We start from the raw sequence: 27,009 nt of genomic DNA, 5'->3' as shown, positions 1-27,009 counted from the left end.
ATTAAACTAGTGGTAATTAGACAAAAATATTTTATTCATTACATTAAAAAAATAACTAGTGGAAATTACACAAAAGTATTTTCATTCATTTCATTAAAGTGATCATGAATTTCCACAAAATAAACAAGTCATTAATTACACAGGTCAATTTTCTTCTTTATACCAGGAGATAAAAATTTCCATGAATGACAACATCACTAAAGATAAGTAGTTTAATGATATTTTACAATTCTCAGTTTCCAAGGCCGGCGAGAATCCGAAAATGATAACATTGACAAAGGACCTGCATCTAATACCATAACCACAAATTAAAACAATGCAGAAAAAAATATTAGACAATACAGCACGATTTCAATCGCTGTGATGTCTTTTTCCTTACTTTCGTACTGAATCTCTTAGCAGTACTCAAAAAAATAACCTGGCCTCAAAGATGGAAAAAAATCAAAGGAAATGTGCAAAACTTTTCATTTATTTATTCTACAAATCTGTGGTATAACCTTCAATGTCGTTTAATTTCTCACAGAACGTTTCCTTTTTAAGTTTATAGACTAAGGAAAAACCAAGTCCACTATTTGGATAACTGTTATCTTGTTTTATCAAAAAATACAACAGATCCAGAATCAGATTCTCAATGAGAATCGCCTTTTCCTAGTAGCAAACGCCAACAAGTCTATCGGTCGCTTCAGCAGCATTTTCTTCATTATTATCAGACATTATTAACATTTCCGTGTTATTTAAATTATCGAAACGTGTTCACGCCATTCTTCAAAATCAGATACTGGAAGGACACAATACCAAATAATTTTTTTAATTTACCACGTACGAATAATTAATCTTCATTGCCAAAACGTAACTTGCATTTTAATCACCTCCCTCATTTCAAAACTAATCAATATGTTGATTATTGTTGAAATTGTGTGTAAATTACTTCCAAGATATATCACCTCTAGAAATATTTCAAAACCTAATAGGTACTCTTCAATGAAATGTCTCAAACTTGAAAAAACGTACATGAAAGCAATTTGACTTTTGCAAATAGGAATGTTAAAATTTCCAGTTAACTTGTGTTATGATAATTGTATTGTTGAATACAGAATTTTTTTCATATTGACTATAACTGTTTCAAATTTACTTTTATTAAAAGAGGTATCGCTATTCTGAAGTGAAAATGTTATAGTTTTGAATTTTTCTCCAGCCTAAGAATGTATTAGCACGATGTCTTCGAAGTGATGTGGAATATCTCCATTCCCAACTAACTCATTCATAACTAAAAACACGTAATATCTTACAATGGGTCAACGAAACAGCAAATACGTAACATAATTTCGTTTTCGTTCGGTTTGACATTGACCTAGAAAGTTGTGATGCGTTCTTTCTTGGTAATAATTATGTAAACGAAAGGTTTTTGTGCTAATGACCGTTGCTTTCACTACATTTGCAAAAGATGCTCGAATTTTTATATCATTATCTATGAATATGTATATTTTAATAACTACATAATACCTTCGATGAAAACTGCAATTTTATCAAATTTTATAAATCAATTAATATATAATTATTACGTAATGGAGTTGGGCGACACTTGATGAAAACCTTTGATAACCTAACAAAGTAATACTTTATTCTGAAACTTTTGCTAAACAGTTTCCAAACCGTAACACTTGTTTCACTTCACACATACTTCACTTTATATTAACTAAATTGATAATTTGAATAATGTCTTACTACCAACTCAATGATTTTCTTTTCTCAAATGTAGTATGTCATAGTCGTGATCGAACTTATCTCCCTCTTCCAAAAAATGGTTCGCAAATGTGGAACTGATCTCTACATTCGAAAAAGTACTCGTATGATCTTTTATGCTTCGCGAAAACGTTCTCCTCGTTTGCCCAATGTAACACTTTATAGATAGATCACAATCCAGGAATATCATTACTTTCTACAATACGAATCTTAAAACAAATTTATTGAAAAAGTCGCCGATATTTGTATTGTGTGAGTTGTTCAATAAAGTGTCCTACCTGTGCGATTTACATCATGACAGCAAACAGTTTATTTTAAGAACTATTAAAAATTCAATGTTATGATTGTTCCATTTTCTTTTTGTAATCTGAATCTTTTTTTATTAATATATACTCTCTAATTATTTTTATTTTCTCTATTTGTGGGTATAAACGTGTTGAGAATAAATATATTATCATTATTATTTAATCTGAAATTTTTGCTGAACAGTTTCCAAACCGTATCACTTCACACATACTTCACTTTATACCAACTGAATTCTACCTGATAAGTGCTTCACATAAAAAATTAACAATTTGAATAATGTGTTACTACCAACTAAATGACTATTTTTTTTTCTCAAATGTAGTACGTAATAGTCGTGATCAAACTTATGTATTCTTCGAAAAAATGTTTCACAAATGTGGAATTGATCTCCACATTCGAGAAACTACTCTTATGATCTTTAATGCTTTAATGAAAAGCACTCCTAGTTTGGCCAACATTTTTCACAGAGAATAAAATAGATTAGTTTATGGAATATAAAGATCAATTTCACATTCGCAAATCATCTCTTGGCAGTGGAACGTGAGTCAAGACTATGACTTGTTATATTTGGGAGAGAATGGTTTGAAACTCAATCTTGTGGAACGCGTGGAAATCAATAGATTGAGGAGTTTGAACGATTTCCTGAATGATCAAGTAGCATTAAACAACTCCCCTTCACTAGATATGTTTTCTATTATTGAAATTGGTAATTAGTTGATGAATAAACTCGGGTTATTTTCTTTTAGCATATTTCCGTTTGAATCTATTTGTTTGAAAACTTTATTTCCCAATGTTTGAATTTGTAAGTAGTTCATACCTAAAGTCAGATAAAATTATCGGTTAATTAGTAGGTAGAACGTCAAAATCTTGATTGTCAATTTATATGAAGCACTTCAGGTAGTATTTTATTAGGAATACTCCTGATGAAGCATAATTTTGCTGTTTTGAAAAATTTTACAATGAAGTGTATTATTGCATTGAAAATTTAACAAATGGAATAAGCACATGGCCAAGAAATTCAACCAAGGTACTTTAAATTTGGTATTCAAAGCCGTAAAATATCATTAAACAAGAGGAAGTCAGACAACAACAAAAATTCCTTTGTTGAAATTCACTTCAAATCATAACGAAGAAAAACCTTTCATTTTCGGAAATATGTTATGAATCACCAGTTTGAAAATGAAAAAAATACTTCAGACAAAAAAGATAGAAGAGAATTGTAACTAGAAGAGAAAGTTTTTGCATTTTATCCAAATACAGGTTTCAGTTTGGATCACATTACTTCAAAATCACGATGTTTTTCATTCTTTGAAGAAAAATACAAATTCATATTTTCGAGAGGAGATCATAGGTTATGTGTAACAATGAATTTGTGGAGGTACTTGACCGCCAATATAATCTACGAGAAAAACTTCAGTATTTGAAAGAAACTCTGAAGACAAATATTTCTCGCTATCCTACTGAAACGTCACTATAAGTGAATCTCTGCTATAAAGTATCATGCAAAAATTCAATGATATGCGAAAGCTGCAGCAAAAAATTTTATTGCATTATTTTCCGTCAATCGTTAACTATTGTTACATCAACAACCAAAAACCTTTACTTGCGAAATAAATATCGAATACAATTTTCCACATCTTATAAATTCAACATGAACAATAGAATAATGATTCAATATCTTTATGTACAATTTGTGAAACCTTTTGTTATTGAAAATTATTCAAATGCCTTGGAAAACTATAACTACAGTAATTTCAGGATAGATAAGTTTAGCGTTAATGGGTATGAGTTCTATAAAAATAAGGTTAATGATATTCCATTGTAAGTCGTTTATGGGGAACACCACGTGAAATTTGTTGGATATTGTTTGTTCGATTTTTCATGATATTTGGTATACAGGGTGATTCACTTGGAACTGTGTTGATAGATATTGATAAAATTTACATAGAAAAACTAGATAGAAGAACTCCTCCATGGTGCATTCCCTTACCGAATATAAATACTCAGCTACTATCCATGAGAAAAGCAACCACAAATCCCCAGCTGATCCAAGCTGATTACCAAAATATAATGTCTCAATACCCACTTCACCAGAAAATTTTCACTGACGCCTCAAAACAACTCGTGGTGTAGGATGTGCATTCGTAACGAACGATACCGCCTGTAAATTTTTTTACATGAATCTGCCACTATTCTCACTGGAGAACTTTATGCCATCTATAAAGCTTTTTTCTTCATTAAAATGGCACCTGGTGAAGAGTTTTTGATAATTACGGACTCTCTCAACTCCCTTATTTTTTTGTCGAAAATATATACCCATCACGTACTGGTAAATATGATTAAAGAGGAGATGAATCAACTAGATAATAGGACAGTAACCCTCCTATGGGTTCCTTCACATACTGGGATTTCTGGAAACGATATAGCCGATAAACTTGCCAGAGAAGCTGTAGAATATGCAGCATGTAATCTCAGTATGAAAGAATTGCCGATGGATCTCAAATCCTATTTCCATTGCAAAATTGTAGAAATGCGGAATCACCACTGGTCTCAAAAACCTTCCAAACTTAAGGAAATCAAGTCTACAGTATATCCTTGGAACAACAAAGCAACAAACCGCTTCCATAATTACCAGATTACGACTGGGCCATACTCGCCTTACGCATGAACATCTATTGAGGAAAAAACCGCCACCAAAATGTTTCGCGTGTGAAGTCCTTGTGACTGTTAAGCATGTTCTGGTAGAGTGCCCGCTCTTCACAGTTGAGAGACTGACCAATAAAATTCCCTCCAAACTAAGTGAAATTTTCCAAAATAGCAATACCAACTATATTGTTGAATTTCTTAAAGAATGTAACATTTTATTTAAACTGTAATGTAAACAACTGCATGTTTCAGATATATTTTATATGTTTGCCGCTAATAGCTACGGCTGATGCGGTTTTTTTCTAAATGAAAAAAAAACTATATTGGGAGTAACTCAGCTAGGTGTCTACAAGCTAAAATGTGACTCAAGCCCAATTGTTTATATTGGAAGAACATCTACAAATTTCCAAACCAGAATCTTCGAACACAAAAAATGTTTTTAATCAAATCAACCTGTGCATTCTATCTGGCGGAAAACAGTGTATTCAAAATATTTCATATTACTTTTCTCAGATCATTAAAACATACAATATATGAATGGACATTTGCAAGTCCTTTTTGAGGTAAATAACTGTCCTAGTACTAACTGATGAAACTAATATACATATTTAAATCTAATAAAGGATACTTAGTGTTAGGAATCACACGTTGAAAGGTAAGCCCTCGTTAGTCCTTAGCTCGCACAAGTTTCTCAACTTCTGAGAGTTGTCGTTCGTATGAGGGCGACAGCTGATTAACGGAAAAACAGAAAACAGATTTTAGTAAAAACTGCAAAAACTCATCTCAAATTGTTAAAAATCATCAAACAGCTGGCGTCTATTCAATCATATTCCATCTTTATTCAGCGGTTCATTTATTTCAAACATACAGTATTCTCTTAAACTCCGGAATTTCGCTTTTCCTTTGGATTGTGTAACTTCTACAAATACAATTTCTTCCAATCACAACTCGTGCCTGAGTCAGTCCAATCGGAATTGTTTAAAGGACCAGCTGTACCTACACCAACAAAATGCCAAGAGGCCAACAAGGGGATCTTGTGATAATTCGTTTCATTGGCTATTCAATTACCTATCTAACACTTTTCTAATTCTGGAAATCGGGACTGAAATGGACTACGGTTGTATTTCATACGCTTCAGATGTCATGTCACAGATAATATACATGACGAGCAAACTTCGTCAGGTTAGCAAAGTACCGGCTTTCTGTTTTCTAGAAGAATTCTCTGGACTACAGTAGTAATATAGCTAGGAAAGTCCCAGCGCAAAATCCCATGTCTTTTATATGTCGCTTCATTCTGGCGATTTTACGACCTAAGGCCCAGTTCACACAGAATAGAAGAAACAAAGGTCCGAGCATCGTCTCTTCCAGACGTCAATTATTATGTATCAACTGGGCCTTAGCCCCCAAAGCCCACTTAAGAACACTTCAGAACTGATTTGAATTTTCCGCTGTGCGCGCAGTAGCTTTTGATTGGTCGACTGGGTAATGACGAAAAGTGGAGCGGGGGTGTTCAATTCTATATTCTATTATATTTCTACGTATGATAACTGTGTATATATGTGTGTATGTAATATGAGTTTTAGAAATAGACACAGCTTTAGCTGTGTCTATTTCTAAAACGTGATCCAGTTACATTTCTGAAAGCGGTGAGTCCGTAGCTTTTGAATAGTGTACACTGGTACATCACGAAGTTCAATTCTTGCAGCGACATTATTTTCACTTTCCATGAGAGATATTATGCAACTACCGATTACTAGAGACAAGATAAAATGAGACAATCAAGTTGACCTGAAGTGCAATTCCATAATACTGAATTCTCAGAAATATTATCGCATTGAAACGAAAATATCGTTGTCAAGGTTGTGATTCTATATATTTTATCATAATTTTTCGTCATATGTTTGGTATAGTTTCCGTACGTCACTGCAAGAGCCAGATTGAGGCGAAAACGTCAGTCATTTCTGAGAATTTAGTGCCTACTATTTTGGAATTATAGTAAGGTAAACAGGGATCTGGATAAGATTGAATACAACCGGAATCCGTCTCACTGAATCTACGAGACAGTCATCGGAGTTGAATCATAATGGATCGTGATTGATACTGAATCGCATATTTGCCTCTTCGGCAGAACAACCAATAACCATTTACTGTTGGGTGTTTTGATTTCAAAAATGTCATTCAATGACTGACCGTCATGGAACACTGCTAATCAGTTCGATGATTTCCGCACATACTATTAGAAGAGTTTTAATCTTCCTCTATGAAGATGATCACTTGGTAATCGAAACGCGTGTCGAGGTGTTAAAAATAACAATTTGGTGTTGGAAAAAAACTCCAGTAATATTCACGTACTATTATGATAATTCCAAATATTATTTCAATTTAAGAACCACTTGTTGGGCATCGTTAATGCCAGGCAGGCGGTAATAAACCAAAAACAGTACTGCACTAACTTTCTTCATTTTATATCATTTCTAGTATCATGTAGATTCTTTTTCTGATAACATTCCAGAAAACCTTTCCAAATTTCTGCCAGTGCAGTTTTCAATGGATTGGTCAAATTGGCAAGCTAATTCGGGTGTCAAACCAACATGTTTCGCTTGCGTTTATGCAATTTTTTTCATCAAGTAATGATTAGAATAGTGCTTATCTATTTATAACGGTTGCTTTGCGACCGAAAACTGTTGAGATCATCTTCTATTTGTTTCTGCACCAGTCTCCTGGTGATCCATGTATGTCATTAGATTCGATATTTTCATCTTGAAAAATATTCCTTCGATGATGATTGCATTCTCCACCCTTCACTGTTTATGATTTCGACTGAGAAATTAGTATCATTCATCAAACATATATTTCGGTGTCTTCCGGCTCATGAAAGTTTGTTGATTCCTCCTCATATTCAAAAATTTGTGTTTTGTTTGATCTATTGTAACTCGGTAAATGTTTGAGTCTGAACTGGCTCCCATCCACTATTATCAGATGTGAAGGGAGAAGATTCAAGAAGCTTAGTCTGCAAAAAAACGGTCGTTTTTTTCATATTTGGCTACCAGATCATAGTGTTATCGTACCACAGTATTATGTCATGTCTAGCGTCTAGCCCGAATCTGTGACACCTACTCTTTCTAGATGTTGGTTCCAGATCAACTTTGGATCTAGTATCACTCCCAGATATTTAACCTCTCTCGACATATGTATCTTCTCACCTGGAAGTTTAACAGGCCCTAGACCCTTGATTATCTTATTGATTCTCATATCTTTTCTGCGTGTCTGTGCTCCCTAAACCTCAAACTGACATAATATAACACGGAAAAAATGCGAGTAAATTGGAACAGTTTTCAAATATGCTCTGTTCATAATATATTCAATATTCATCAATATCCATCACCTGGTGCTTGAAATAGTCATAAATATATCTTAACTGTCAATGAATTCAAGTTTCATAGCGATAATAAGTGACTTATTAGGTCTCACGCATCACATCGGTCGAGCTGATATTGCACACTTCGTCTCGATAACACTTTCACTCTCTTCGTAGAAATTACATAATGCCTAAGTAGGTAGGTAGGTAATATAATTAGGTGTCTTTTGTTGGCGGCCTACATTTGTAGGATTCGTGCCGATTGAACAGAAACGCATAGGTTCAATAAACATTCAGTACGCTGGTGAATTACATAATTCGCTTTGAATAACTAACAGCAAGAGTTTTCCAAGTCGTATTTTCACGCACGAAACGGGAATTCCATATATGTCCTACTAAAGTATTCGCAGTGTTTCTTGAACAGGAAAAGTGACGAGAAATGTAGACATGAGGGGTTTCTTCGTGTCAAGGCTATCCTGAGCGAAAGCTAATGACTCAACAAAATGGGTTTCATAATCTCAGAGTGCAGACACTAATTCTTGGAGTGGCCTTCGGTCAATATTTTTCGTATAAGGAGTCTTCCGCATATCATTTGACTGTCTTTCGAAAATCTTTCGAAATATTCGCAGTGTATACAAACAAGTTTTTTGAACTGGTGCTAACATTAATACCACTAATTCCATTATTTCCTATTTATTCTGTGATTAGGTGAATTAAACGTCTATTTTAGATTAAATATACCGTTAAAGCAGTCACATCAAGTGACAGACAAAGAAAATTCATGAGGGTTTTTTGTTGGAGTTCTATTCGACTTCCTCCAGCATCTAAATGATTAAAAATAATTTTCGCATCAACATTGCATTTTTTACTAGCAAATGAATCGAAAATCGTGAAGTTGTGAGTCAACTATTGTAATGATCCATATCTTGAACGATCATCAGTATCGTTTCAGCGAGCCTCTAGAAGTTTGTCACGTCGGATATTCCTTCAGTGAGCCATGAAGAATCCCATTCGATAACGTAGGTCATCCCTGCTGTAATCTTAACAATTATTTAATGAAATATTTTGAATATATAAACTCTACCCATCCTAGTAGATTATGTCACAAGTTCAGGTTATCACTATTTTTGTGGTAAAACCTAAAGCAATGCTCATGACAAGTTCTGAATCGGAAAAATCGCCTTTTCTTGCAAGAGGAATCCAAACAGGAGACAGTCAATTTGGCAATTCAATTCCAACTTAAACGTAGAGCCAAAAGTACTTCTGAAGTCACTTGGTTATACGATTTATGTGCAAAGTTGGTTTTTGAAAGTCTCTCCACGCATAAAACAATGAAGGTTAACATCTTTTCATTCTGGATCTGTCACTGAATACACCTGCACCAGAACTTGATAGTGTTATTGATCCATCAGTGCAACGATTAGGCCACAGCTATCGACCCTTCATATTTTGTCCTTCAGTAGGATCTAAACCCCTCTATTCTAGATTGAAATTATATAATACAGAACATACCTGACTGTTGGAGGTATTAGGCTGGAGGTCATTACTAAATTACTGTGACTTTTAGTATCATCCAGTAGTCTGACATGTTCCGCATAAGTGAAATTGGCAATGTGCACAATTCTCTATTTTGTTCATCTTGCTTTTCTCCCTAGGAAAATATGGTTAGGATAGGTCCAAAGTGAGTGGGTCTATTCGACCGTCAACTGCAACCCGCAAGGGTTTATTGTGGCTCACACCTATTCATACTCGACCAAATAAACACAGCTTCTCTACGAAGCCGATTACTTTGTATGGTGAGTGGTCTTTCAGGTCAGATGGTAAGAGTACGGCTTTGCCGAACTTTAATAACCTGATTCGATCGCCAGCGGGGCATGCACAAAGTATATGCTCTGCTGTTTCATCGTTAATGAGGTAGTTGGATACTCAAGGTGCAAGTTTTCCACCTTGATACCCGCGACAACTTTTCCATATGAGAGTTTTTGCACGTCAGCTACATTTTGCACGTCAGCTACACCTGACGATGCCTTAGATTCGCCCGTGAAGGGCTCCTTCGTCTCTGGTTTTGGTGAATCATCACTTGAGGGCAAACGTTTGATAACCTGCTCATGAGGGGTCTGTTCCTCCACCTGAGACAGATTTTGCGTATGCCGTTCTAGAATTTGGTGCAAGGCGGTTTCATAAGGTACCCCCCTCTTGAGGAGACGACTCAGTCGTTTCCTGGCTGCACCACCAAACCTTTTTTTAGGTTCAGTTATTGGATCAGGAGTTGGAGAGTTGAGCTCTCGCTCCTGATCTAAATTTATAGGGAGGTCAGTTGGAGTCGTAATCTCGACATCCATCTCCTCTATAGACTCAGCGTCAGAAATACTTTTTAAGTTTACTCTGTCCATAAAATTCTCACGAGTAGCTAGGGAAAGAACGTCAATCACAGCAGAGCCCCGCATTGCTACGACGAGAGGACGCCCGGATCTCGAAGGTTCCGTAGAGACAGCTGATAGGCTCAGTGTCATTAATCCTCTCGGCACGGATACACACACCTTAGGATTAAGCCATCAATGGGATGCCATTCAGGTAGGGAATAACAGAACCACAAGTGATGCTGTCATTCCCGTATCCAGCGGGGTTACGTGAAAGCAGGCATCCGATGGTCGGTTTGCTCAACCCCCACATCCCAAGTCAATGCACTCGCCAAAAACAGCAGGCACAGTCGTTCAGGCAGTGAATGATTAGCCTCAGTAATTGCTCCAAACGTGAACATTGACCTTACAATTATCACATACATCCAATATTTTCTCAAATCCTTTGATATGTGTAAAGCGTTATTTTGGCTTTGTGTAGTACCTGTCCTAAGTTGGCTTTCCAGGTGAGTTTTTATCGTGATATTTCACTTCCACTGCCCTGAAGAAATGTGATACTAGATCATCTAGATTAGGAGTTAACATTACTTCCTCCGGAATCAAATATGAACATCGTCCTTTTTCTTCGTTCTTTACATACTAACTTTTTCGACATGATCCTTGTCAAGTTAACAAGGCCGTCTGCATAATCCTGCAGATCCACCTTTCTGTTGTCGAGAACATCAAGTAAACTGTCCATCAGGAATAATCACAGAAGTATCTCGCCTCGTAGGCAACCTCTGGTGTCTCTGAGACAGTATAAAGTCTTTTTCAGGAACAATTATTATTTACATCAAACCAGAACTAGTAAGAGGCGTCAACATGCAATTACCAGGAGTTGCAAGTGTAAAGCATTACGAATTTTGCGATAATAATACTGGAAATTCTGAATGTCACAAATATTTCAATTGGATGGAGTGCACTGACAGAGGTGCAAACACTCCCGAAAGTAACATTATTGATTGATATCATACCTAATGGACGATCCTAATTCAACATTAGTTACTGTTGATTATTGGTATCACAATTATTTATCTTCACTCCCAAAATTCTCAAAAATAATTTCTGTGTACTTGAAAAATATCTAAAACATTGGAGATATACTCCAGGTTTGTCAAGACCCTAGTCTAGTCCTACTGCTTTTCCTAGGATAAGTAGAATAAGTAATTAAAATACCTTTCATGAATAATCTGAGTGAAACAGACCCACATATAATATAAAAAATCCATTCTACCTCTCACAATTTTTTTCCAGCTGAATACATTCTTCCATGCCTCAAAGCAGACCCGGAAATCAACAAATGCCTTGTAAAAACTTTCAACCATCTCAGACCATACCTGAAGGAGGGAATCAAGGACATTGATGTTCCCAGCCTAGATCCTCTCACCATCGACAATCTTATCATGGAGAACGGAAGAGGTCCTTTCAGAATCAGAGCAGCCTTTTACAACATATCTACTAACGGAGCCAGTAACTATTCTGTCGGTAACATCAAGTAAGTTCGCATCGTTTGTTTCATAGGTAGAACTATTTTTTACGCTTCTATCTTATACAACACAATAGTGAGCCTCGACATCTCCTCTCACGAAGACGCCATCTTGGGTATCCACAAACTACGAATATCTATGATAAACAAAATTTCCACAAGGCCCGTTGCAAAGCCAAACTTTGAAATCGTTGCTGAAAAAGATCCGTCTTCTGTTTTTCACTGCAGCTTTCACTGCAACGCAACTAGTTGAAGCTAGAACACAAAAACTCAAGAATTCCTTATCTATCACAAGACAGCGCTATTTCGACCCACCATAGATCCCATCAGTGATGCTTAGCTGAACCACAAATGCTTTATTGGACTGATTGTTGGACTGAACCATTCTTGAATAATGAGCCTGATCAAAAGTATGTTATGTAGACGACATGTATGGGATTGTCAGAAGACTAAAATCACGGATATCTGCGATAAATGCCCAAAGGCTTTCCATTGCAAAATCAATAACAACATCAATAACTGAACGAGATTCGTCTTCTGTCTGCAGACAGCTAGTTTCAACTGATTTGTTGATAATGCCTGTGTTCTGATTTCAATCAGAACACTCTCAATCCAACACAAATCATTAAAGGACAAGTTCAAGTAAAAAATAGATGATAAAGTCTTCTTTATGGAGTGCCTCAAGGAACCCTGCTAGGACAAATCCTGTTTAACATTTATTTAAATGATTTATTTGAAGTCAATACAAGAAGAGAAATAATCACGTATGAAGATGATACAGCAATTTTTTACTCAGCCCAAGAATGGAACACTTTGAAAGAACTAGTAGAAAGAGATATAATAATAATAATAATAATAATAATAAATTGTCTTTATTTATACTGGCGGAGTTTAGCTTACGCTACTCTTCCACTCAACCAGTATTTTGTACATTTACAAATTGATACATATATATATATATATATATATATATATATATATATATATATATATATATATATATATATATATATATAGTTACAACAAAAAAAATAAATGAAAATTATTGATAGATGAATTAACTCACAGATTGTTGTGATCACTGTTTATCGAATATGATCTTCCTAATTTTCTTTTTGAACGATAAACATGGTTGTGGTATTATATATTTATGATATATATTGAAAGTGGTAGCAGCCTGATATGTGAATGATTTTTCATAAAGTACAGTGAAATGTTGTGATATGGTAAGGGTGGTAACTGTCCTAAGGTATCTGTTATGAACTTGATGACGTGGAGTGAGCTTTTTCATTAAATCTTCTGGTATTTTATTAAAAAATAATTTGAAAAGGAAATAAACTTGATGCAACTCTCGTCTATTATGCATTTTCAGCCATCCGATGTCATTAATATGAGGTGTCACATTCTCCCTATATTTGATATTACAGATGAACCGAGTACACGCGTTTTGTACTCTCTTTATTCCAGAGCGGGCTAGATAATCAAGACATGGGCCATAAACAATATCACAATAGTTAAATATCGATAATATAAGTGAATCTCATTATGTGATTTTAATTTTTTTATTAAGGTGATGAAATATAATTTTCTCAGTATTGAATAAGAGTGTCCTATAAGATTACTTACATGTATTATAAATTTGAAATTGTGATCAATTATCAAACCTAAAATTTTTATCGAATCACTATATATCACCAACTGATCATCAACTTGTAAAGATATATTGTCTATGGCCCTCTGTCGATCTTTATCACTTCCAAATATTATGGCTGTTGATTTGGTAGGATTGATAATGAGTGAATGATCCTTGGATATTTCAATCAATTTTTTTATATCTTCATTCAAATAACTTTGTTGGTTCATAATATTCTCAATTCTATCACTAAAAAATAAGTTTGTGTCATCTGCATATGTTTGTATTTGAAATTTTTTCAAGACCTTAGAGAAATCTGAAGTGTATATAGTGAAAAGAAGGGGAGCTAATACATGAGCTACCCCAAGTTCAGACGATTTTATGTCTTCCATGACAACACGTTGAGTTCTATCATTTAGAAAGGATTCAATTAATGAGCACGACATATTATCAAAGCCAAAGTATTTCATTTTGGTGCACATTAAATGATGATTCATTGTATCAAAGGCCTTGCTGTAATCGATGGATAATAAAAGTTGTGTTTTACGTTAATCTAGATTATTTATAATTTCATCAGTTATTCCCAAGAGTGCAGTAGTAGTACTATGACCTGGCCTAAATCCATGTTGATGTGGTGGTAGTATTTTATTTTCATTCACATAATTATACATTTGCTCATGAACTGCTTTTTCAAAAATTTTTGAAATTGATGGTAATATGTTGATAGGCTTAGAAATTTTATTATTCGGAAAAATTAGTGATTTTTTCCATTTGTTAAACATTTATTCACCATAAAAGTGATTATCGGAATCAAGTAAGGTGTACATAGTTTGATCATTTTTATGGAGATTCCATCAGAACCAGTGGCATTTGATTTTTTATTGTTTATTATTGAGAAAGTTTGCTCATCTGTTAGTGGTATGAATTTAAAGCATATGTTTTCGTTGAAACTATTTCTCTTATAGTGATCTAATATTTTTTTAGAGGGCTTATTCACAATGTTTTCAACTGACTTTATGAAATGCTCATTAATTTTATCTGGCAGTTTTAGATGTTCTGGTATAGAACTATACTTTTTGTTACTGACAATATCAAGAAGATGAAGAGTATTCCACAAGTTTGGAATCAAGTTGGTTATGAATAAAGTTGAGATACCCTTTTTTTTATCTCCTTATTGCTGTTGTTACCACATGTCTCAAGTTCTTGAAATTATCTCAATCATTCCTATTTTTTGTTCTTTTAAATTTTGCCATCGCATTATTTTTATTCCGAATCATCATTCGTAAAGGGTCTGTAAGCCATGGTGCTTTTGGTTTACTAATTTTTACTGTTTTTGTTGGTGCATGCACTTCAAATATGGAAATCATATATGTATTGAAAGTAGAGACGATTTCATTTATATCATTCAATAAATAAAGGCCATACCAGGGAATTTTTACTAAATCTACAAAAAACTCATCATAATTGAAGTTTTCATAATCGCGATATGTTCTATAAAAGCATTTTTGGGTATGCTCCTCACATGTCAACTCCGTATATACCAAACAATGGTCAGATATTCCATCAGCATTTATTGTGCAAGTATTACCTATCATATCAACATTAATCGATGATATTATGTCATTGAGGGTACTACTGATATTACTTATTCTTGTTGGTTCGTTATTTAGTACTGTTGTCAGATATATGTATGAAATTAAGTCATGGTTTCAGAGTCGATTGCTGACCCTAGCGAAATATTGTTTCTATCCAATAATAAATCCACTTTGACGTCCTGCACTACTTTGAACATTTCTGATGATTTTTCAATAAAATCTACATTTGAATTTAAATATTTAGATATGATTATTGACAGTCACCTCAAGTGGGATAAGCATGTCGCGTATGTAATCAAAAAACTACATTTATTAATTTCCAAACTGAAAAACCTCAGATATATTTTGTTCACAAAATCCAACTGAAAACAGTGTATCACGCATTAGTGAAATCGCATATAGCTTATTGAATAGTACCTTGGGGGCAGTCGGAAAAACTATTATTAATAAATTAGTGATAGTATAAAAAAAAATTATCAAAAATTCATTCTGTAAAACAATCCAATACTCTTCAGACCATCTTTACTCTGAAACTGAGAACACAGAGTCAGATGCTACAAATGCAATACGCATATATACAGATGGCTCAAAAACAAAAAAAGGCTCAGGATACGGAGTGTACTCCAGATCACTGAGCTTAAGGTTTAAGTGGTCCGAACAGAACTGGTTGGTATCTCGATCGCCACAAAAGAAATAACCAGGAAAGGAATTTCTGGCAAAAACATAACAATCTGCACTGACAACAGACAAGCCCTATTAGCCTTGAACAGACAACGTGTAACCTCAGGGCTAGTACTAGAGTGTCACCAAGATTTAGCCAAAGCCCCGATAGATAATAACATTATCCTGAGTTGGGTTAAAGGGCACGACAGGGGTCAAGGTAATCGCATTGCCGACTCTTTAGCCAAGGAAGCGGCTGGACTAAGAATTTTAGGAGCCAGTGACACCTACGGCCTGATGACTTCGACAATTGCGAAACTAAGCAAATGTTACGCCCATGATCAGTCTCTAAAGAAATGGGATAGAATAAAAGGATGCAATCTTGCCAGGATCACCTTGGGCGACCATGGGAAGCTGGCGCCGAAGAAATATCTGGCGATGACCAGGAAAGATCTACGCTTAACAGTAGGATTTCTGACTGGCCACTGTCAACTAAGGTAACACTTCCATAATATGGGGCTTGTGAACACTCTTCCATTCAGGATGTGTGAACATGAAGATGAGACTGTCAGGCATGTCCTATGCGAGTGCCCGGTGTTATCGTCAATAAGAGAGTGTGTGTTCGGTGAGTCTTGGCCTACACCTGCCAATATTAAGGAGATGTATCCTAGTGAACTGTTCACCTTCCTGGAAAGGACAGAATGGACGATGGCCTAGGAGAACAACTCCTCGGGAGGAAGTCTATTGGGCAGAAGAATTTTAAATTTTTGGCTCCGAAACTCTACGGGCGCCTTCCGCAATATATCACAGAAATCAATAATATCGAACAATTCAAAAATAAGGCTATAATAAATCAACCTCAAAGATTGATATACATCTACAAATCGAAAACCCCTTCATGATATAGTACTTCGGTCAACAGTAAAGTTTCTGCTGATTATTATACACCCATTCCGTGATATATATTTTCTGAGCTATATTGCTTTGTCCATATATGTGTTAATATGTGAAAATTACTCTCCAAAACACTAGTTATAGTTTTCATTTTTAAGTCAAGTGTTTGTTTTCCTTGCATTTTTTAATGTATTTTTTTAATTTATTTTAATGCATCATTTATAGAGATTTGGAATAATGTTTATGTATCATATTTACTATTTATACTTATTACCCTACATCTTTGAAACCTATATATTGTACATTATTTAGGTTAGCTTATCATACTTCTATGAAGTAACGATTTCCTTTGTGCAAAAAATTATTATTATATTAATTTTATATAATCAACAAAATATTCAAAACACAAATGTAATTAAAATTTTTTTTTAAATCCTGCTCGGCAACTAAGATTATCAGTAAGAAGTAAAACAGGTATGAAAAGAAGTTGTACAAAGTAGTTCAGGTTAGCCTGACAATTTTTTTAACAGTATTATCGAATTATCATTCGAAAATCAGCCAACTTCCGAAGGTTGTGAATACATTCTGAGTTGTGAAGGACATATATACTATTAGTATTCTGAACTTGTAATATTCAACAATGTATAATTATCGTTTAAGTTTTTTAACGGTTCTTTTGTAAACAATATTCTGGAACTTGCGCCTTCGCCATTCTAATGAAAATATTTTTTACACGCCAGAACTAGGGCACCTTTCCTCAACGTACGTGTTGCTAACCAAGTTAGTATCATCAGCAGATGACTGAAACTGAACCATTCAGTCATGTATTGATGATGATAACTTTTTTAGCGAATTGCGAGTCAGATAAGGTGCTCTACTGCTAGTGTTAAGTGGTTTCATGTTTCACTATTCATTTAAAATTGACGATGTAGCCAAATGTTAGAACGCTAATTGCTTTTTGCATTCCATTAAAAAACCAATCAAGTAATTTCGGGTACATTTCAGGACCGACCTCGACAATTACGTAATTGAATTTGGTATCCACTTGCCACGACTAGAATGCAAAGGAAAATACGATGTCAATGGTAACGTTCTACTCTTTCCAGTGAGGTCAAAAGGAGATTTTTGGGCCATATTCTGTGAGTTCTCATGGAGTCACATACTTGAACAGTTGTTAATGAAAAATTATTTCACACTTCTAACCAAATAACCAAGGCATTTATGACACGTTACCAATGATTTTAGTAGTAATTTCTCAATTGACGTAACTTCTATCCAGTATTCAGTCAATACGAGTTTTGCAACACGGTAGCTTCATCAGTTGACTATGTAGCAAAACGCGTTTTGAATGAAATCTATTGTCAAAATTCAATAGTTATCATCATGATAGTGTTGACAATTTCCTTCAAGTAACGGGTCAGAGTTTTCATATTTTGATATGATTTCGTATTCAGGAAATACACTTCAATGTTAGATTTCCACTTGATAAAGTTTACAGAACCGAGTATTGTGACGCCTGAAGATGCTATTGTATAGCGAAACACGTGCCGCAGTTTGTAAACTCCATTAAAGTGTGTTTCTTGGATATTTTATAGATTTCCATCAAGTATCGTTCAGTTCTATCATATTTCTCATATGGTTTCTATTAACATCAATTCTATTAATCAAAATTGCTGAATAAAATCTTGTCTTGCGAGTTTTTATACAAAAAATTGTTTTTCGATGCCGTTTTATGTTCATTCCCGAAAAAGTAGGCCTAGTTGGGATTATTCAACATTATTATCATTAAATTTCAACTTCATTTTCGGAATATTATTGATATCCTACTTGAAACTCGGAATTTCAATAACTTCTGATTTTAAGTTAAAAATGTTGTCAAATTCCTTCTCCACACTCCGAGTTTAGTGAATTTACTTTCAACGAAGTAAGTTTTCACAGGCATTCGTACATTTCAGTTCATAAAATTTTTAAAAAAATAATAAATTTGTGTATCCAGTGGTCAAAACCATATGGATGACACTTTCAACGTGTTTAGAAATAAATGCGAAATTTGCATTTGCAGTCTCTTCAAATCAGTCAAAATTTAGTCATTAATTGATAATTCTTACGATATACTGTTCGTTGAACAGTTGAACAGAAAATGATTAATTTTGTGCTATTTGAAAAACACTTGATATTTATAAAATTCAAGTTTGCTGATTATATCATTTTTCTACTTTACTAATTAGTCTGTTCATGATCTTCAATATTATCTTCCAATAATTATTTCTCTATATGTCCCATGATATTCATCAAATAAGTATAAACCCCAACTTTTTCTACAACTTGATAGTTCTGAAATATCATTCTGTAGCTGAATATTCAGCAGAATTCCTGTATTCAGAAACTAAATTCACATGAAAAATATCACCGTATTGAACTGAGTATTGAAATAATGAATACATATGCTTCATATAATTTATGTTCCAGTGGATGTGAATGGTGCTGCCAAAATTTTTGGAAAAGAGTTCAGGAACGAAAAAGATGTGAGATTCATGAAAATTGACAAAATGGTAGTGGATTTCGAAATGAAGAAGAGCCGTTTCAGAATTAAAGATATAATCAATCACGGAAACATAATAGGTACGTAATACAACTGCATTCTACCACTTTCAACATGAAACTAAACAGTATTGGGTAAGAACCTATTACTCCTTTTATTGAAATCTCAGTGAAATTTCTCAGTTGTTACGGTGGTAATGGTACAAGTGTCGAAAAATATTTCCCAAGAACCAACAAGAACGGAGATACTTCTCACCTCTAATTTATAATAATAATAATTGTAATTAACTGAACAAAATTACAATTTTGCTCAACTGGCTATCGACCGAAGTCCTTCCGCACTCTAATTTATATTTAATCATATTGTTACTATCTACAATTGCTTATTATCGTTTGAGCTGAGAAAAATATGCTGCATTCAGAAGTGACCTACATAAAAATCATCTCCTGATGATACTAAGTTGGTTCTGATGGGGAAAAAGTGTTCTATAGCTTCATACTTCGGTTTGAAATGAATTCAATAAAAACATTCATATTGATGATATATTCGTATCCCAGCATGGTTTATATCTAAACTATCTCAACCCAAAAATACTTACAATCAAAATCCAAGGATTACTGAGTCATAAACTATACAGAAAAGCAGACAGACAGGTATCTGAATAAAAATGATTAGCCACGGTAAACGAGAAAAGAGGAGGTAATCGAATCTGTAAAATGGATCATGTGAGAAATGCATTCGAAGGAAATCGGAAAAGTGAAACCGAATTCAGGCAACGGAAAAGTTTTCCTGTCCTATGATGATCAATTTGAAAATAAGTAATTCTATACATGGATGTGTAGATTATACAGAGTAGTAACTTTCAAACACAATCTGAAAGAAAGTCCTCCTGAAACAGCTACTTACATATAAACATTGAATTACACGAAAAAAAAAATCTTTCGAAACAAATACTTCTATATGAACACTGAATTATACAGAAGATACTTTTCTCTACTCAGTTTGTATTTCAAACATTCGTTGTGAAATAAAAATCAGATATCATTCACATGAGTTCTACTTTAAATGAATGGTAACAAATTGCACTTACATGGAACACTGTCATCCTTACTGGTATACATCGATGTTTCGCTTTAAGACACTTGCCCCAAGGCTTTTCAGTACCAAATTGGATAACATTATAGAAAATAGACACAATTCATTCATAAATTAGGATTTTTCAATGTCACGGAATAAGCTTGATTTGCTTATGTCATCGATGACATCATAATGACATTCATTCACCTATTTGATTTCCCAAAAATTAATCACTCCCAAAAATATAACCCCTTCAATTCAAATAAGATTCCTCTTGGCTGGGAATAAATCAAATAGGTGAATGAATGTCATTAGGTCTGCTTATGTCTGCAATATGAAAGTAGCTGTTTCAGGAGGACTTTCTTTCAGTTTGTGTCTGAAAGTTACTTTTTTGCATGATCTACACATTCATGTATAGAACTACTTATTTTCAAATTGATTACGTCCTTCCTTTTTTTGGAAGATTCCCTCTCATCCTTTATTTGTATCAAGATGGAGTAGTAGAAAGCCAAAAACTTTCTTTCCCAAAAATAGTTCACTACAAGCAAACTTTATGAATAGCAGTTGGGAATGCTTCAGTCTTTAGTCAACTTTATTGAGAAATAGAAAAACTATATCCGCCTGAATTTCACCACAACATAGTCCCATATTGGTCTGTTCTTGGTTCCAAGAAGATGTTTTAATGTTATTCACTTCTACTTTATATCAGCTGGATAAGCTAGAGGTGTTTTCAAACGGATATTCAGCATCGTTAAGTTCAATTATGGAATGGCTGAAAGAAGGATGTTAACCTAAAGTTTGTCATGGGCTTTCACCATCTACAAAATGCAAGAAAGCACTGTAAACCACGCAGTTGTATATTCAGGCCCGAAATTGTTTGAAGAGCAAGAGCATACCTTAGTCCAAAGTCGAGTAAAGTCTTTGGAGGGTTTGTGTATTGAGGAGTTAGATTGCAGCAAATTATCGGGAAATAAACCTTGTAATACTGAGGCACTAAATGAACTAAACAGAATGAGAAGAATTGAGTAACAAAATTAGAAACTAATAACTAGACAATAAAATAATGAGAAAAATTTGTTAGACAGTTTTATTAAAAAAAGAAGATGATAATGATGTAAATAATGTACTGAAAGCTAAAAATTAATACACCACTCTCCTCATCAATCTACGGTATTGATCAGAAAAAAATAATAATAATAAAATCATTGGGAGTAACGTAACCTGAGTAAATATGTACCTAAACACTACGCCCAACGATTTTATTATTTTTTCATCTGATCAGTACCGTAGATTGCTGAGGAATGTAGTGTGATGACTGCTGCCTAGGACCTTCTGAATTATTTTAGTACATTACCTACACCATTATCATATTTTTTTTAATAAAACTGCTCAACATATTTATTTTTACTTATTTCATTCGGATGCATTTCCTTTGGTTCAGGTCCGAATGAAACTACAGAACCCATGACATAAGCATTAACACAGTTAAACATTAGAACCCATTACAAAAAAACTAGTTTGGACTTGGACTATTGTCTAATATGATTCGAATGTAATTCGAAATGTATGGAAGAACAAATACAATTAGAATGAATATCTATAATATCAATTTAATCAAGCAATGAAACGTGAAATGAAAATACAATGAAACAAATAAAATAATTAAGATAAAAGGATCATTTTAGAAGTCCGAACTAGTAAAATTGTCAAACAGATTCGAACATAACCAAAAATTGATGTAATCAACCATATAGACCTTGAAACTAGTAGTTACGACGAAAAAGGCGGTAATTGCCCAATCATGATACGACAACGGAATACACTTTTCTTGTATGCGTCACCTCATTCCCATATTAAAACAACTTATCGTTTCAGGAGAGGCCATGAACCAATTCCTAAACAATAACGCAGACGAAATCATTGCTGAAATGAAACCGGCTGCCAACGCAGCCATAGCGAAGCACTTCAAGGGATTTTTGAACGGCGCTTTCGTCAAATTACCGCTGAAAGTATGGTTGCCTGATGCGTAGGAGTTGAGTATACCGTATCAGAGCACGTTTCACGGAATATCATTGCACTTTTGTTTGTACCTGCGTAGACTAAACAAAGAATGTCCCATCGTTAAGTGCACCATTTCGTATGAACTGAACTGTTCCCAGAGTGACATAGAATAGTGCTACACCCTGCCATTTGTCCGTAAATAGACCTTCACACTGATAATGGGATAACCTAGGTTTAGATTTTTTACAATTTCTTCTGCCGTAGTTTTTTCAAAATCGATTGAAAACTATGGTCGTGACGTCACTTACATTCGATTATGAACTTGGCAACACCGTAAAGTTTATTCATATTGCATAATTGAATTTTCTTCTTCTTTCGGTATTCTTGTTGTTCTAACTGTTCCTGCGAAATTGCCAACTTGTTTTTGACGTCAATTTGTTGATTTGTTCCGGAACTGAAAAGCATTTCATATTACGAAACACTTACGAACAATAATACCTGGAATTTTTAGAAGGGGCATTTGATTGAGTAGTACTAAATGAATAGTTATGTTGTATATTCATTCAGTCCTATTTTCTGCTTCACACAATTCCTATACATTTTGGAACATGGTTTGAAAGAGGAGATAAGTCTCAATGGTAATGACGTTAGGTTAGGTTAGGTCGAAAGTGAGTGGGTCGATTCGACCCTCCACCGCAACCCGCAATGATGATTCAGACGACAGTGACCTGTGAGGAGGTCTGTTAGACAAGATTCTGCCAGAAGTCCATAAATCTTCTTGCAATCCAGGTGTTCAATGTTTGACAAAACCTAGTAGTGACGTCACATACATTTTTGAAACTTCGATTTTCTTTCGAAGTTCAAAACTTTGGGTGTTACTTCATGAAAAGTGAACCGTTTTCTCATAGAACTGAGGAATAATATTTTTTGTTCGGACAGTGTAAAGGTGTATCGTCAAACTGAGAAAAAAGTCACGTTGTAGAATAGTACCCGAAAGTTTTTTAAAGATTTTGGCCACCAGTTTTAGGTGTAGTTAACGAAAATGACTAATCATCAACTTAGTTCAGTTAGTCGTTATGATATACTGAAATGTGTAAATACCCACGATCTCAATGCATATAATCTAGTGTGGTAATATACCTATAATAATACTAAGATTCTTGAAGACACACACCGTTAAAAATAGCAACCCTGAATAGGTCATTTGATTTTGAGACCGGAAGCAAGAAAATCATGAAACAAGTCCAATTCAGTTTTCAATACATGTTTTTACGTTGAGAACAACCCCTTATTCGCAACCCATCTGCATAACAACCTACACATCGAAGATTTCAAATTAGAATAATAGATCTTTCAATTTTGTATCGAATGCTGTAAAATTTTTGTTATCATAACATTAAGCAATGTTGAGCAGTTCAATATTGTGCATTCACTTTCCAACTAGAAAGTGAAGCAAAACAGAAGAAATTACTTCATTGAATTTATCTTACATACAATGATATAAACAAAATTTTGTTGCCTTTTCTACATTCTGAAGAATATCAGGTGTTAGTAGCCTACATACCACATGGTAATCCGGTAAACTGTCCAAAATACATCTCTTAGACTTTTGGTTCAAAAAGTCCTGTAGAGTCGAATCGAGGAATCTAGCTGGTCATTCCTTTCAATCCGTCGACCAGGAAAATTATTATCGAGAAATTATCGCACTTGTATCATGCAGTGAGAGATCGTTCTATATTGCTGAAAAACTACCCCATTTCGCAGTAGAGGATCTGAATGGATTTCGTTGTTAGTGCCTTAAATAACTCAATCATTCAGCATATCGAGATATCCTTCACTATTCTGGTCTGCTACCTACTATCGTTGTAATGTCAGAAATATTACAGGAAGGGGTACAACATTCAAAGACATTTCAAATATGGTGTCAATCGACTTTTTTACCTGTTAGAAACTTTTGACAAGAGGGTTGACAAGAGAGAGGGTGGCTGACAAGGTTTGAATTATTACGTAGATATGTATCTTCCTGAAAACCAAAGTTGACGTGTTTCAACATTTATACTCTAGACTCAATATCAACTGACTCATTCAGGGTAGCTTGTCTTAACTGGAAGGTATTTCATTTACAACTGACGTTTAAATGTGTCAGTCTTGGAAAGGAAAATATAATAATTTAGTGAAGAAACGCAAAGAAGATTAGACGGAAATCACCAAGTAGCTTGTTAACTCTAAATCTCGCTGACAATCTAGAGAGTGTCACCTGGTATGAGATTGAGACAGAATAATTAGCAAAATGACAAACAGAAACCTGGAAAAGGTTTGGAATAAGTGATCAAATAAAAAAAATGAATCGAACTGGTTCGGGTGAAGATGAATTCCCAGTCCCTTTTTGTCCATTTAAGGTAGTGAAAATGTCTGAGAATAGCTAGAAAGAATAATATCGCATCGATTAATTTATTGAGAAGTACTGGTATCAATACAAAAAATGCTTTCATTTTTTGGCGTTATTAGAGAAGATATTAAAGGATGGAAAATACTTTCTCATTGGTACTTTTTGAGCTCTACAAATTTTTAACCCGTTTCGTTTCCGAACAATCATCACCGATTTAATTTTTAATGTGGACTGGAAAAAAAATCACCCATTGTTATAAGTTTTCATTTATAGCGGTAACTTCACTGATTTATCATACTCAATCGAAATTTTGTGAATTTCAAAACGACACTTCAATAAACTTTTGAATGCATAACTTTTTCTTTATTCAGCCGACTTTGTATCTACTACACTTTCTGATTTCACAAGCTGGTCCTCCCTATCTTGAACAGATAGTATATGCAGAAATAATATTTTCAGAAGACAGTACCTGTAAAAAAACTTCCACTTTAAAAAAATTCATTGCTAAATAGCTAGGTTCATTATTTGACATATAATACATACTGAGAAGGTATAATGAATTTCATCAAGTCCTATTATCACATAAAAAAAGTAAGAACAAATCAAAAACAAAATAATAAAACAGATACGTTTAACGGATGATAACCCCACTCAATCTATAAAAAAACGGATACTTTGGTTTCAGTTAGTATGCACATGTATAAATATCTCTAGTTTAAAGATGTTTGATAAAAACAAAGACTTGTAGAATTCCATGTTTCAATCGTTGATACCAGAATATTTGTCACATAAAGTTTTTCAATGTGTCGGCTATATTAGCATTTTAACTTTTTTAGCGTCATTTTCTGAATTGATCAAAGAGTGAAAACTTTCACAGCTATTTTTCGGTTTGTTGAGCGTGGTCTGAAGGTTTTCATGTCTGACATTCCATTTATGTTTGCAGTAGACAATAATGAAGTCTTCGATGATGTTTACCGCAGTCGTAGAAGAAACATCGCAAAAGAAACCTGGAAAATAATCCTGATACGACTTCAGTTCAGTTCTTGAGACCTTTTTAGTAATTTTGCCAGTCCTGAGTTTTCATCATTTTATTGGAGAGTGCATTAACATGTGCCTCATAATATGGAGGTTTACCGATATCAAACATCAGAATGATGTTGATTAGAATTATTATCATCATTTGCCAATTATGTTTGACCTGAATTAGTGTGTAAGACTCTTTCATCTGAAGGAACAACTTTTTTTATCTTAGGATATAGGACCTTTTTATTTGAAATGTTTTCATGCAACTGGATCATTCCCAAAGTTATAAATATGTCCAAACCTTGGTTTTAAGTGAAATTTTCATAGTTTTTTTCATCATTATACATTTCTCGCTCAATTTGTGAAGCAGATGTATCGAGGAACTCACCTTTAATTTTCATTTGTTCATATAATTTGCTTGAACTTTTCAAACTATGAAGAATGAGCTTTCTACTTACACAGCAAGAAGGGAAACATATATAAGGCTCAGTTTCAGAATTGTAACCCTAAATTTTCATTACTTCTACTTAGCGTTTTCCATTTGATGGCTTTTTTTGTACATACAATATGAGAAATGGAAGAGGGAAAGCACTATTCGCTGTCATTCAGTTAACAACTTCTCACCCGTTGCAAGAGGACTTCGGACAAAAATCGAACTCGTCTGGTGTAATTTAATAGTATTAAGAGAACTTCGTGTTGGACTGTTTTTCATTGTTATTTATTAAACGAAAATTCAAGTGACATGAGCATGACATTTATTTTCCCTTTCCCTATGAGCCCATCTCTCTTGAGTTCATTATAGTTTACGACGAATCCTGAAGAAGTACTCGCAAGCCTCCTATTTCATTTCACTTTTTCCTGGATAGAGGTTAACGCATAAAATGCTGCCAAAACCTTTGTGAAACATGCCCATCTTCAGAATAACTGACTGACTAGGTTAGGTTAGGTCCAAAGTGAGTGGATCTTTTCGACCTCCCACCGCAACTCGCAAGGGTTTATTGTGGCTCACACCTAGTCACACTCGGCCAAATAAACCCAGCTTCTTAACGAAGCCGATTAGTTTGTATGGTGAGTGGTCTTTCAGGTCAGATGGTAAGAGTACGGCTCTGCCGAACTCTAAAGACCTGATTCGGTCCCCATCAGCGGGGAGGGAACAAAGTATATGCTCTGTTAATGAGGTAGTCGGGTAGTCAAGTTGCAAGAATCCCACCTTGATACCCACGACGACCTTCCCATATGAGGGTTTTTGCATGTCAG

At 34.4% G+C, this 27,009-nt stretch overlaps 1 protein-coding gene across 1 annotated transcript in view; it reads left to right on the top strand.

The window, feature by feature from the left end:
* LOC111506315 (protein takeout) overlaps window positions 1–26,493 on the top strand; it is a 29,381-nt gene extending 2,888 nt beyond the window's left edge. Inside the window, exons 2-5 of the mRNA XM_023161353.2 lie at window positions 11,707–11,947; window positions 17,726–17,859; window positions 19,190–19,342; window positions 22,215–26,493. Of these exons, the coding sequence (XP_023017121.2) occupies window positions 11,707–11,947; window positions 17,726–17,859; window positions 19,190–19,342; window positions 22,215–22,369 (683 nt within the window). The 3' untranslated portion in view covers window positions 22,370–26,493. The remainder of the gene's footprint in view (window positions 1–11,706; window positions 11,948–17,725; window positions 17,860–19,189; window positions 19,343–22,214) is intronic.
* Window positions 26,494–27,009: the final 516 nt, after the last annotated feature.

This window comes from Leptinotarsa decemlineata, unplaced genomic scaffold (assembly GCF_025532065.1).
Source record: "Leptinotarsa decemlineata unplaced genomic scaffold, Ldec_3_MD MMD2_tig00026354_RagTag_RagTag, whole genome shotgun sequence".
In the NCBI taxonomy this organism is placed as follows: Eukaryota; Metazoa; Arthropoda; class Insecta; order Coleoptera; family Chrysomelidae; genus Leptinotarsa; species Leptinotarsa decemlineata.
The sequence above is the reverse complement of the archived record's forward strand: the minus strand, read 5'-3'. Positions and strand labels throughout refer to the sequence as shown.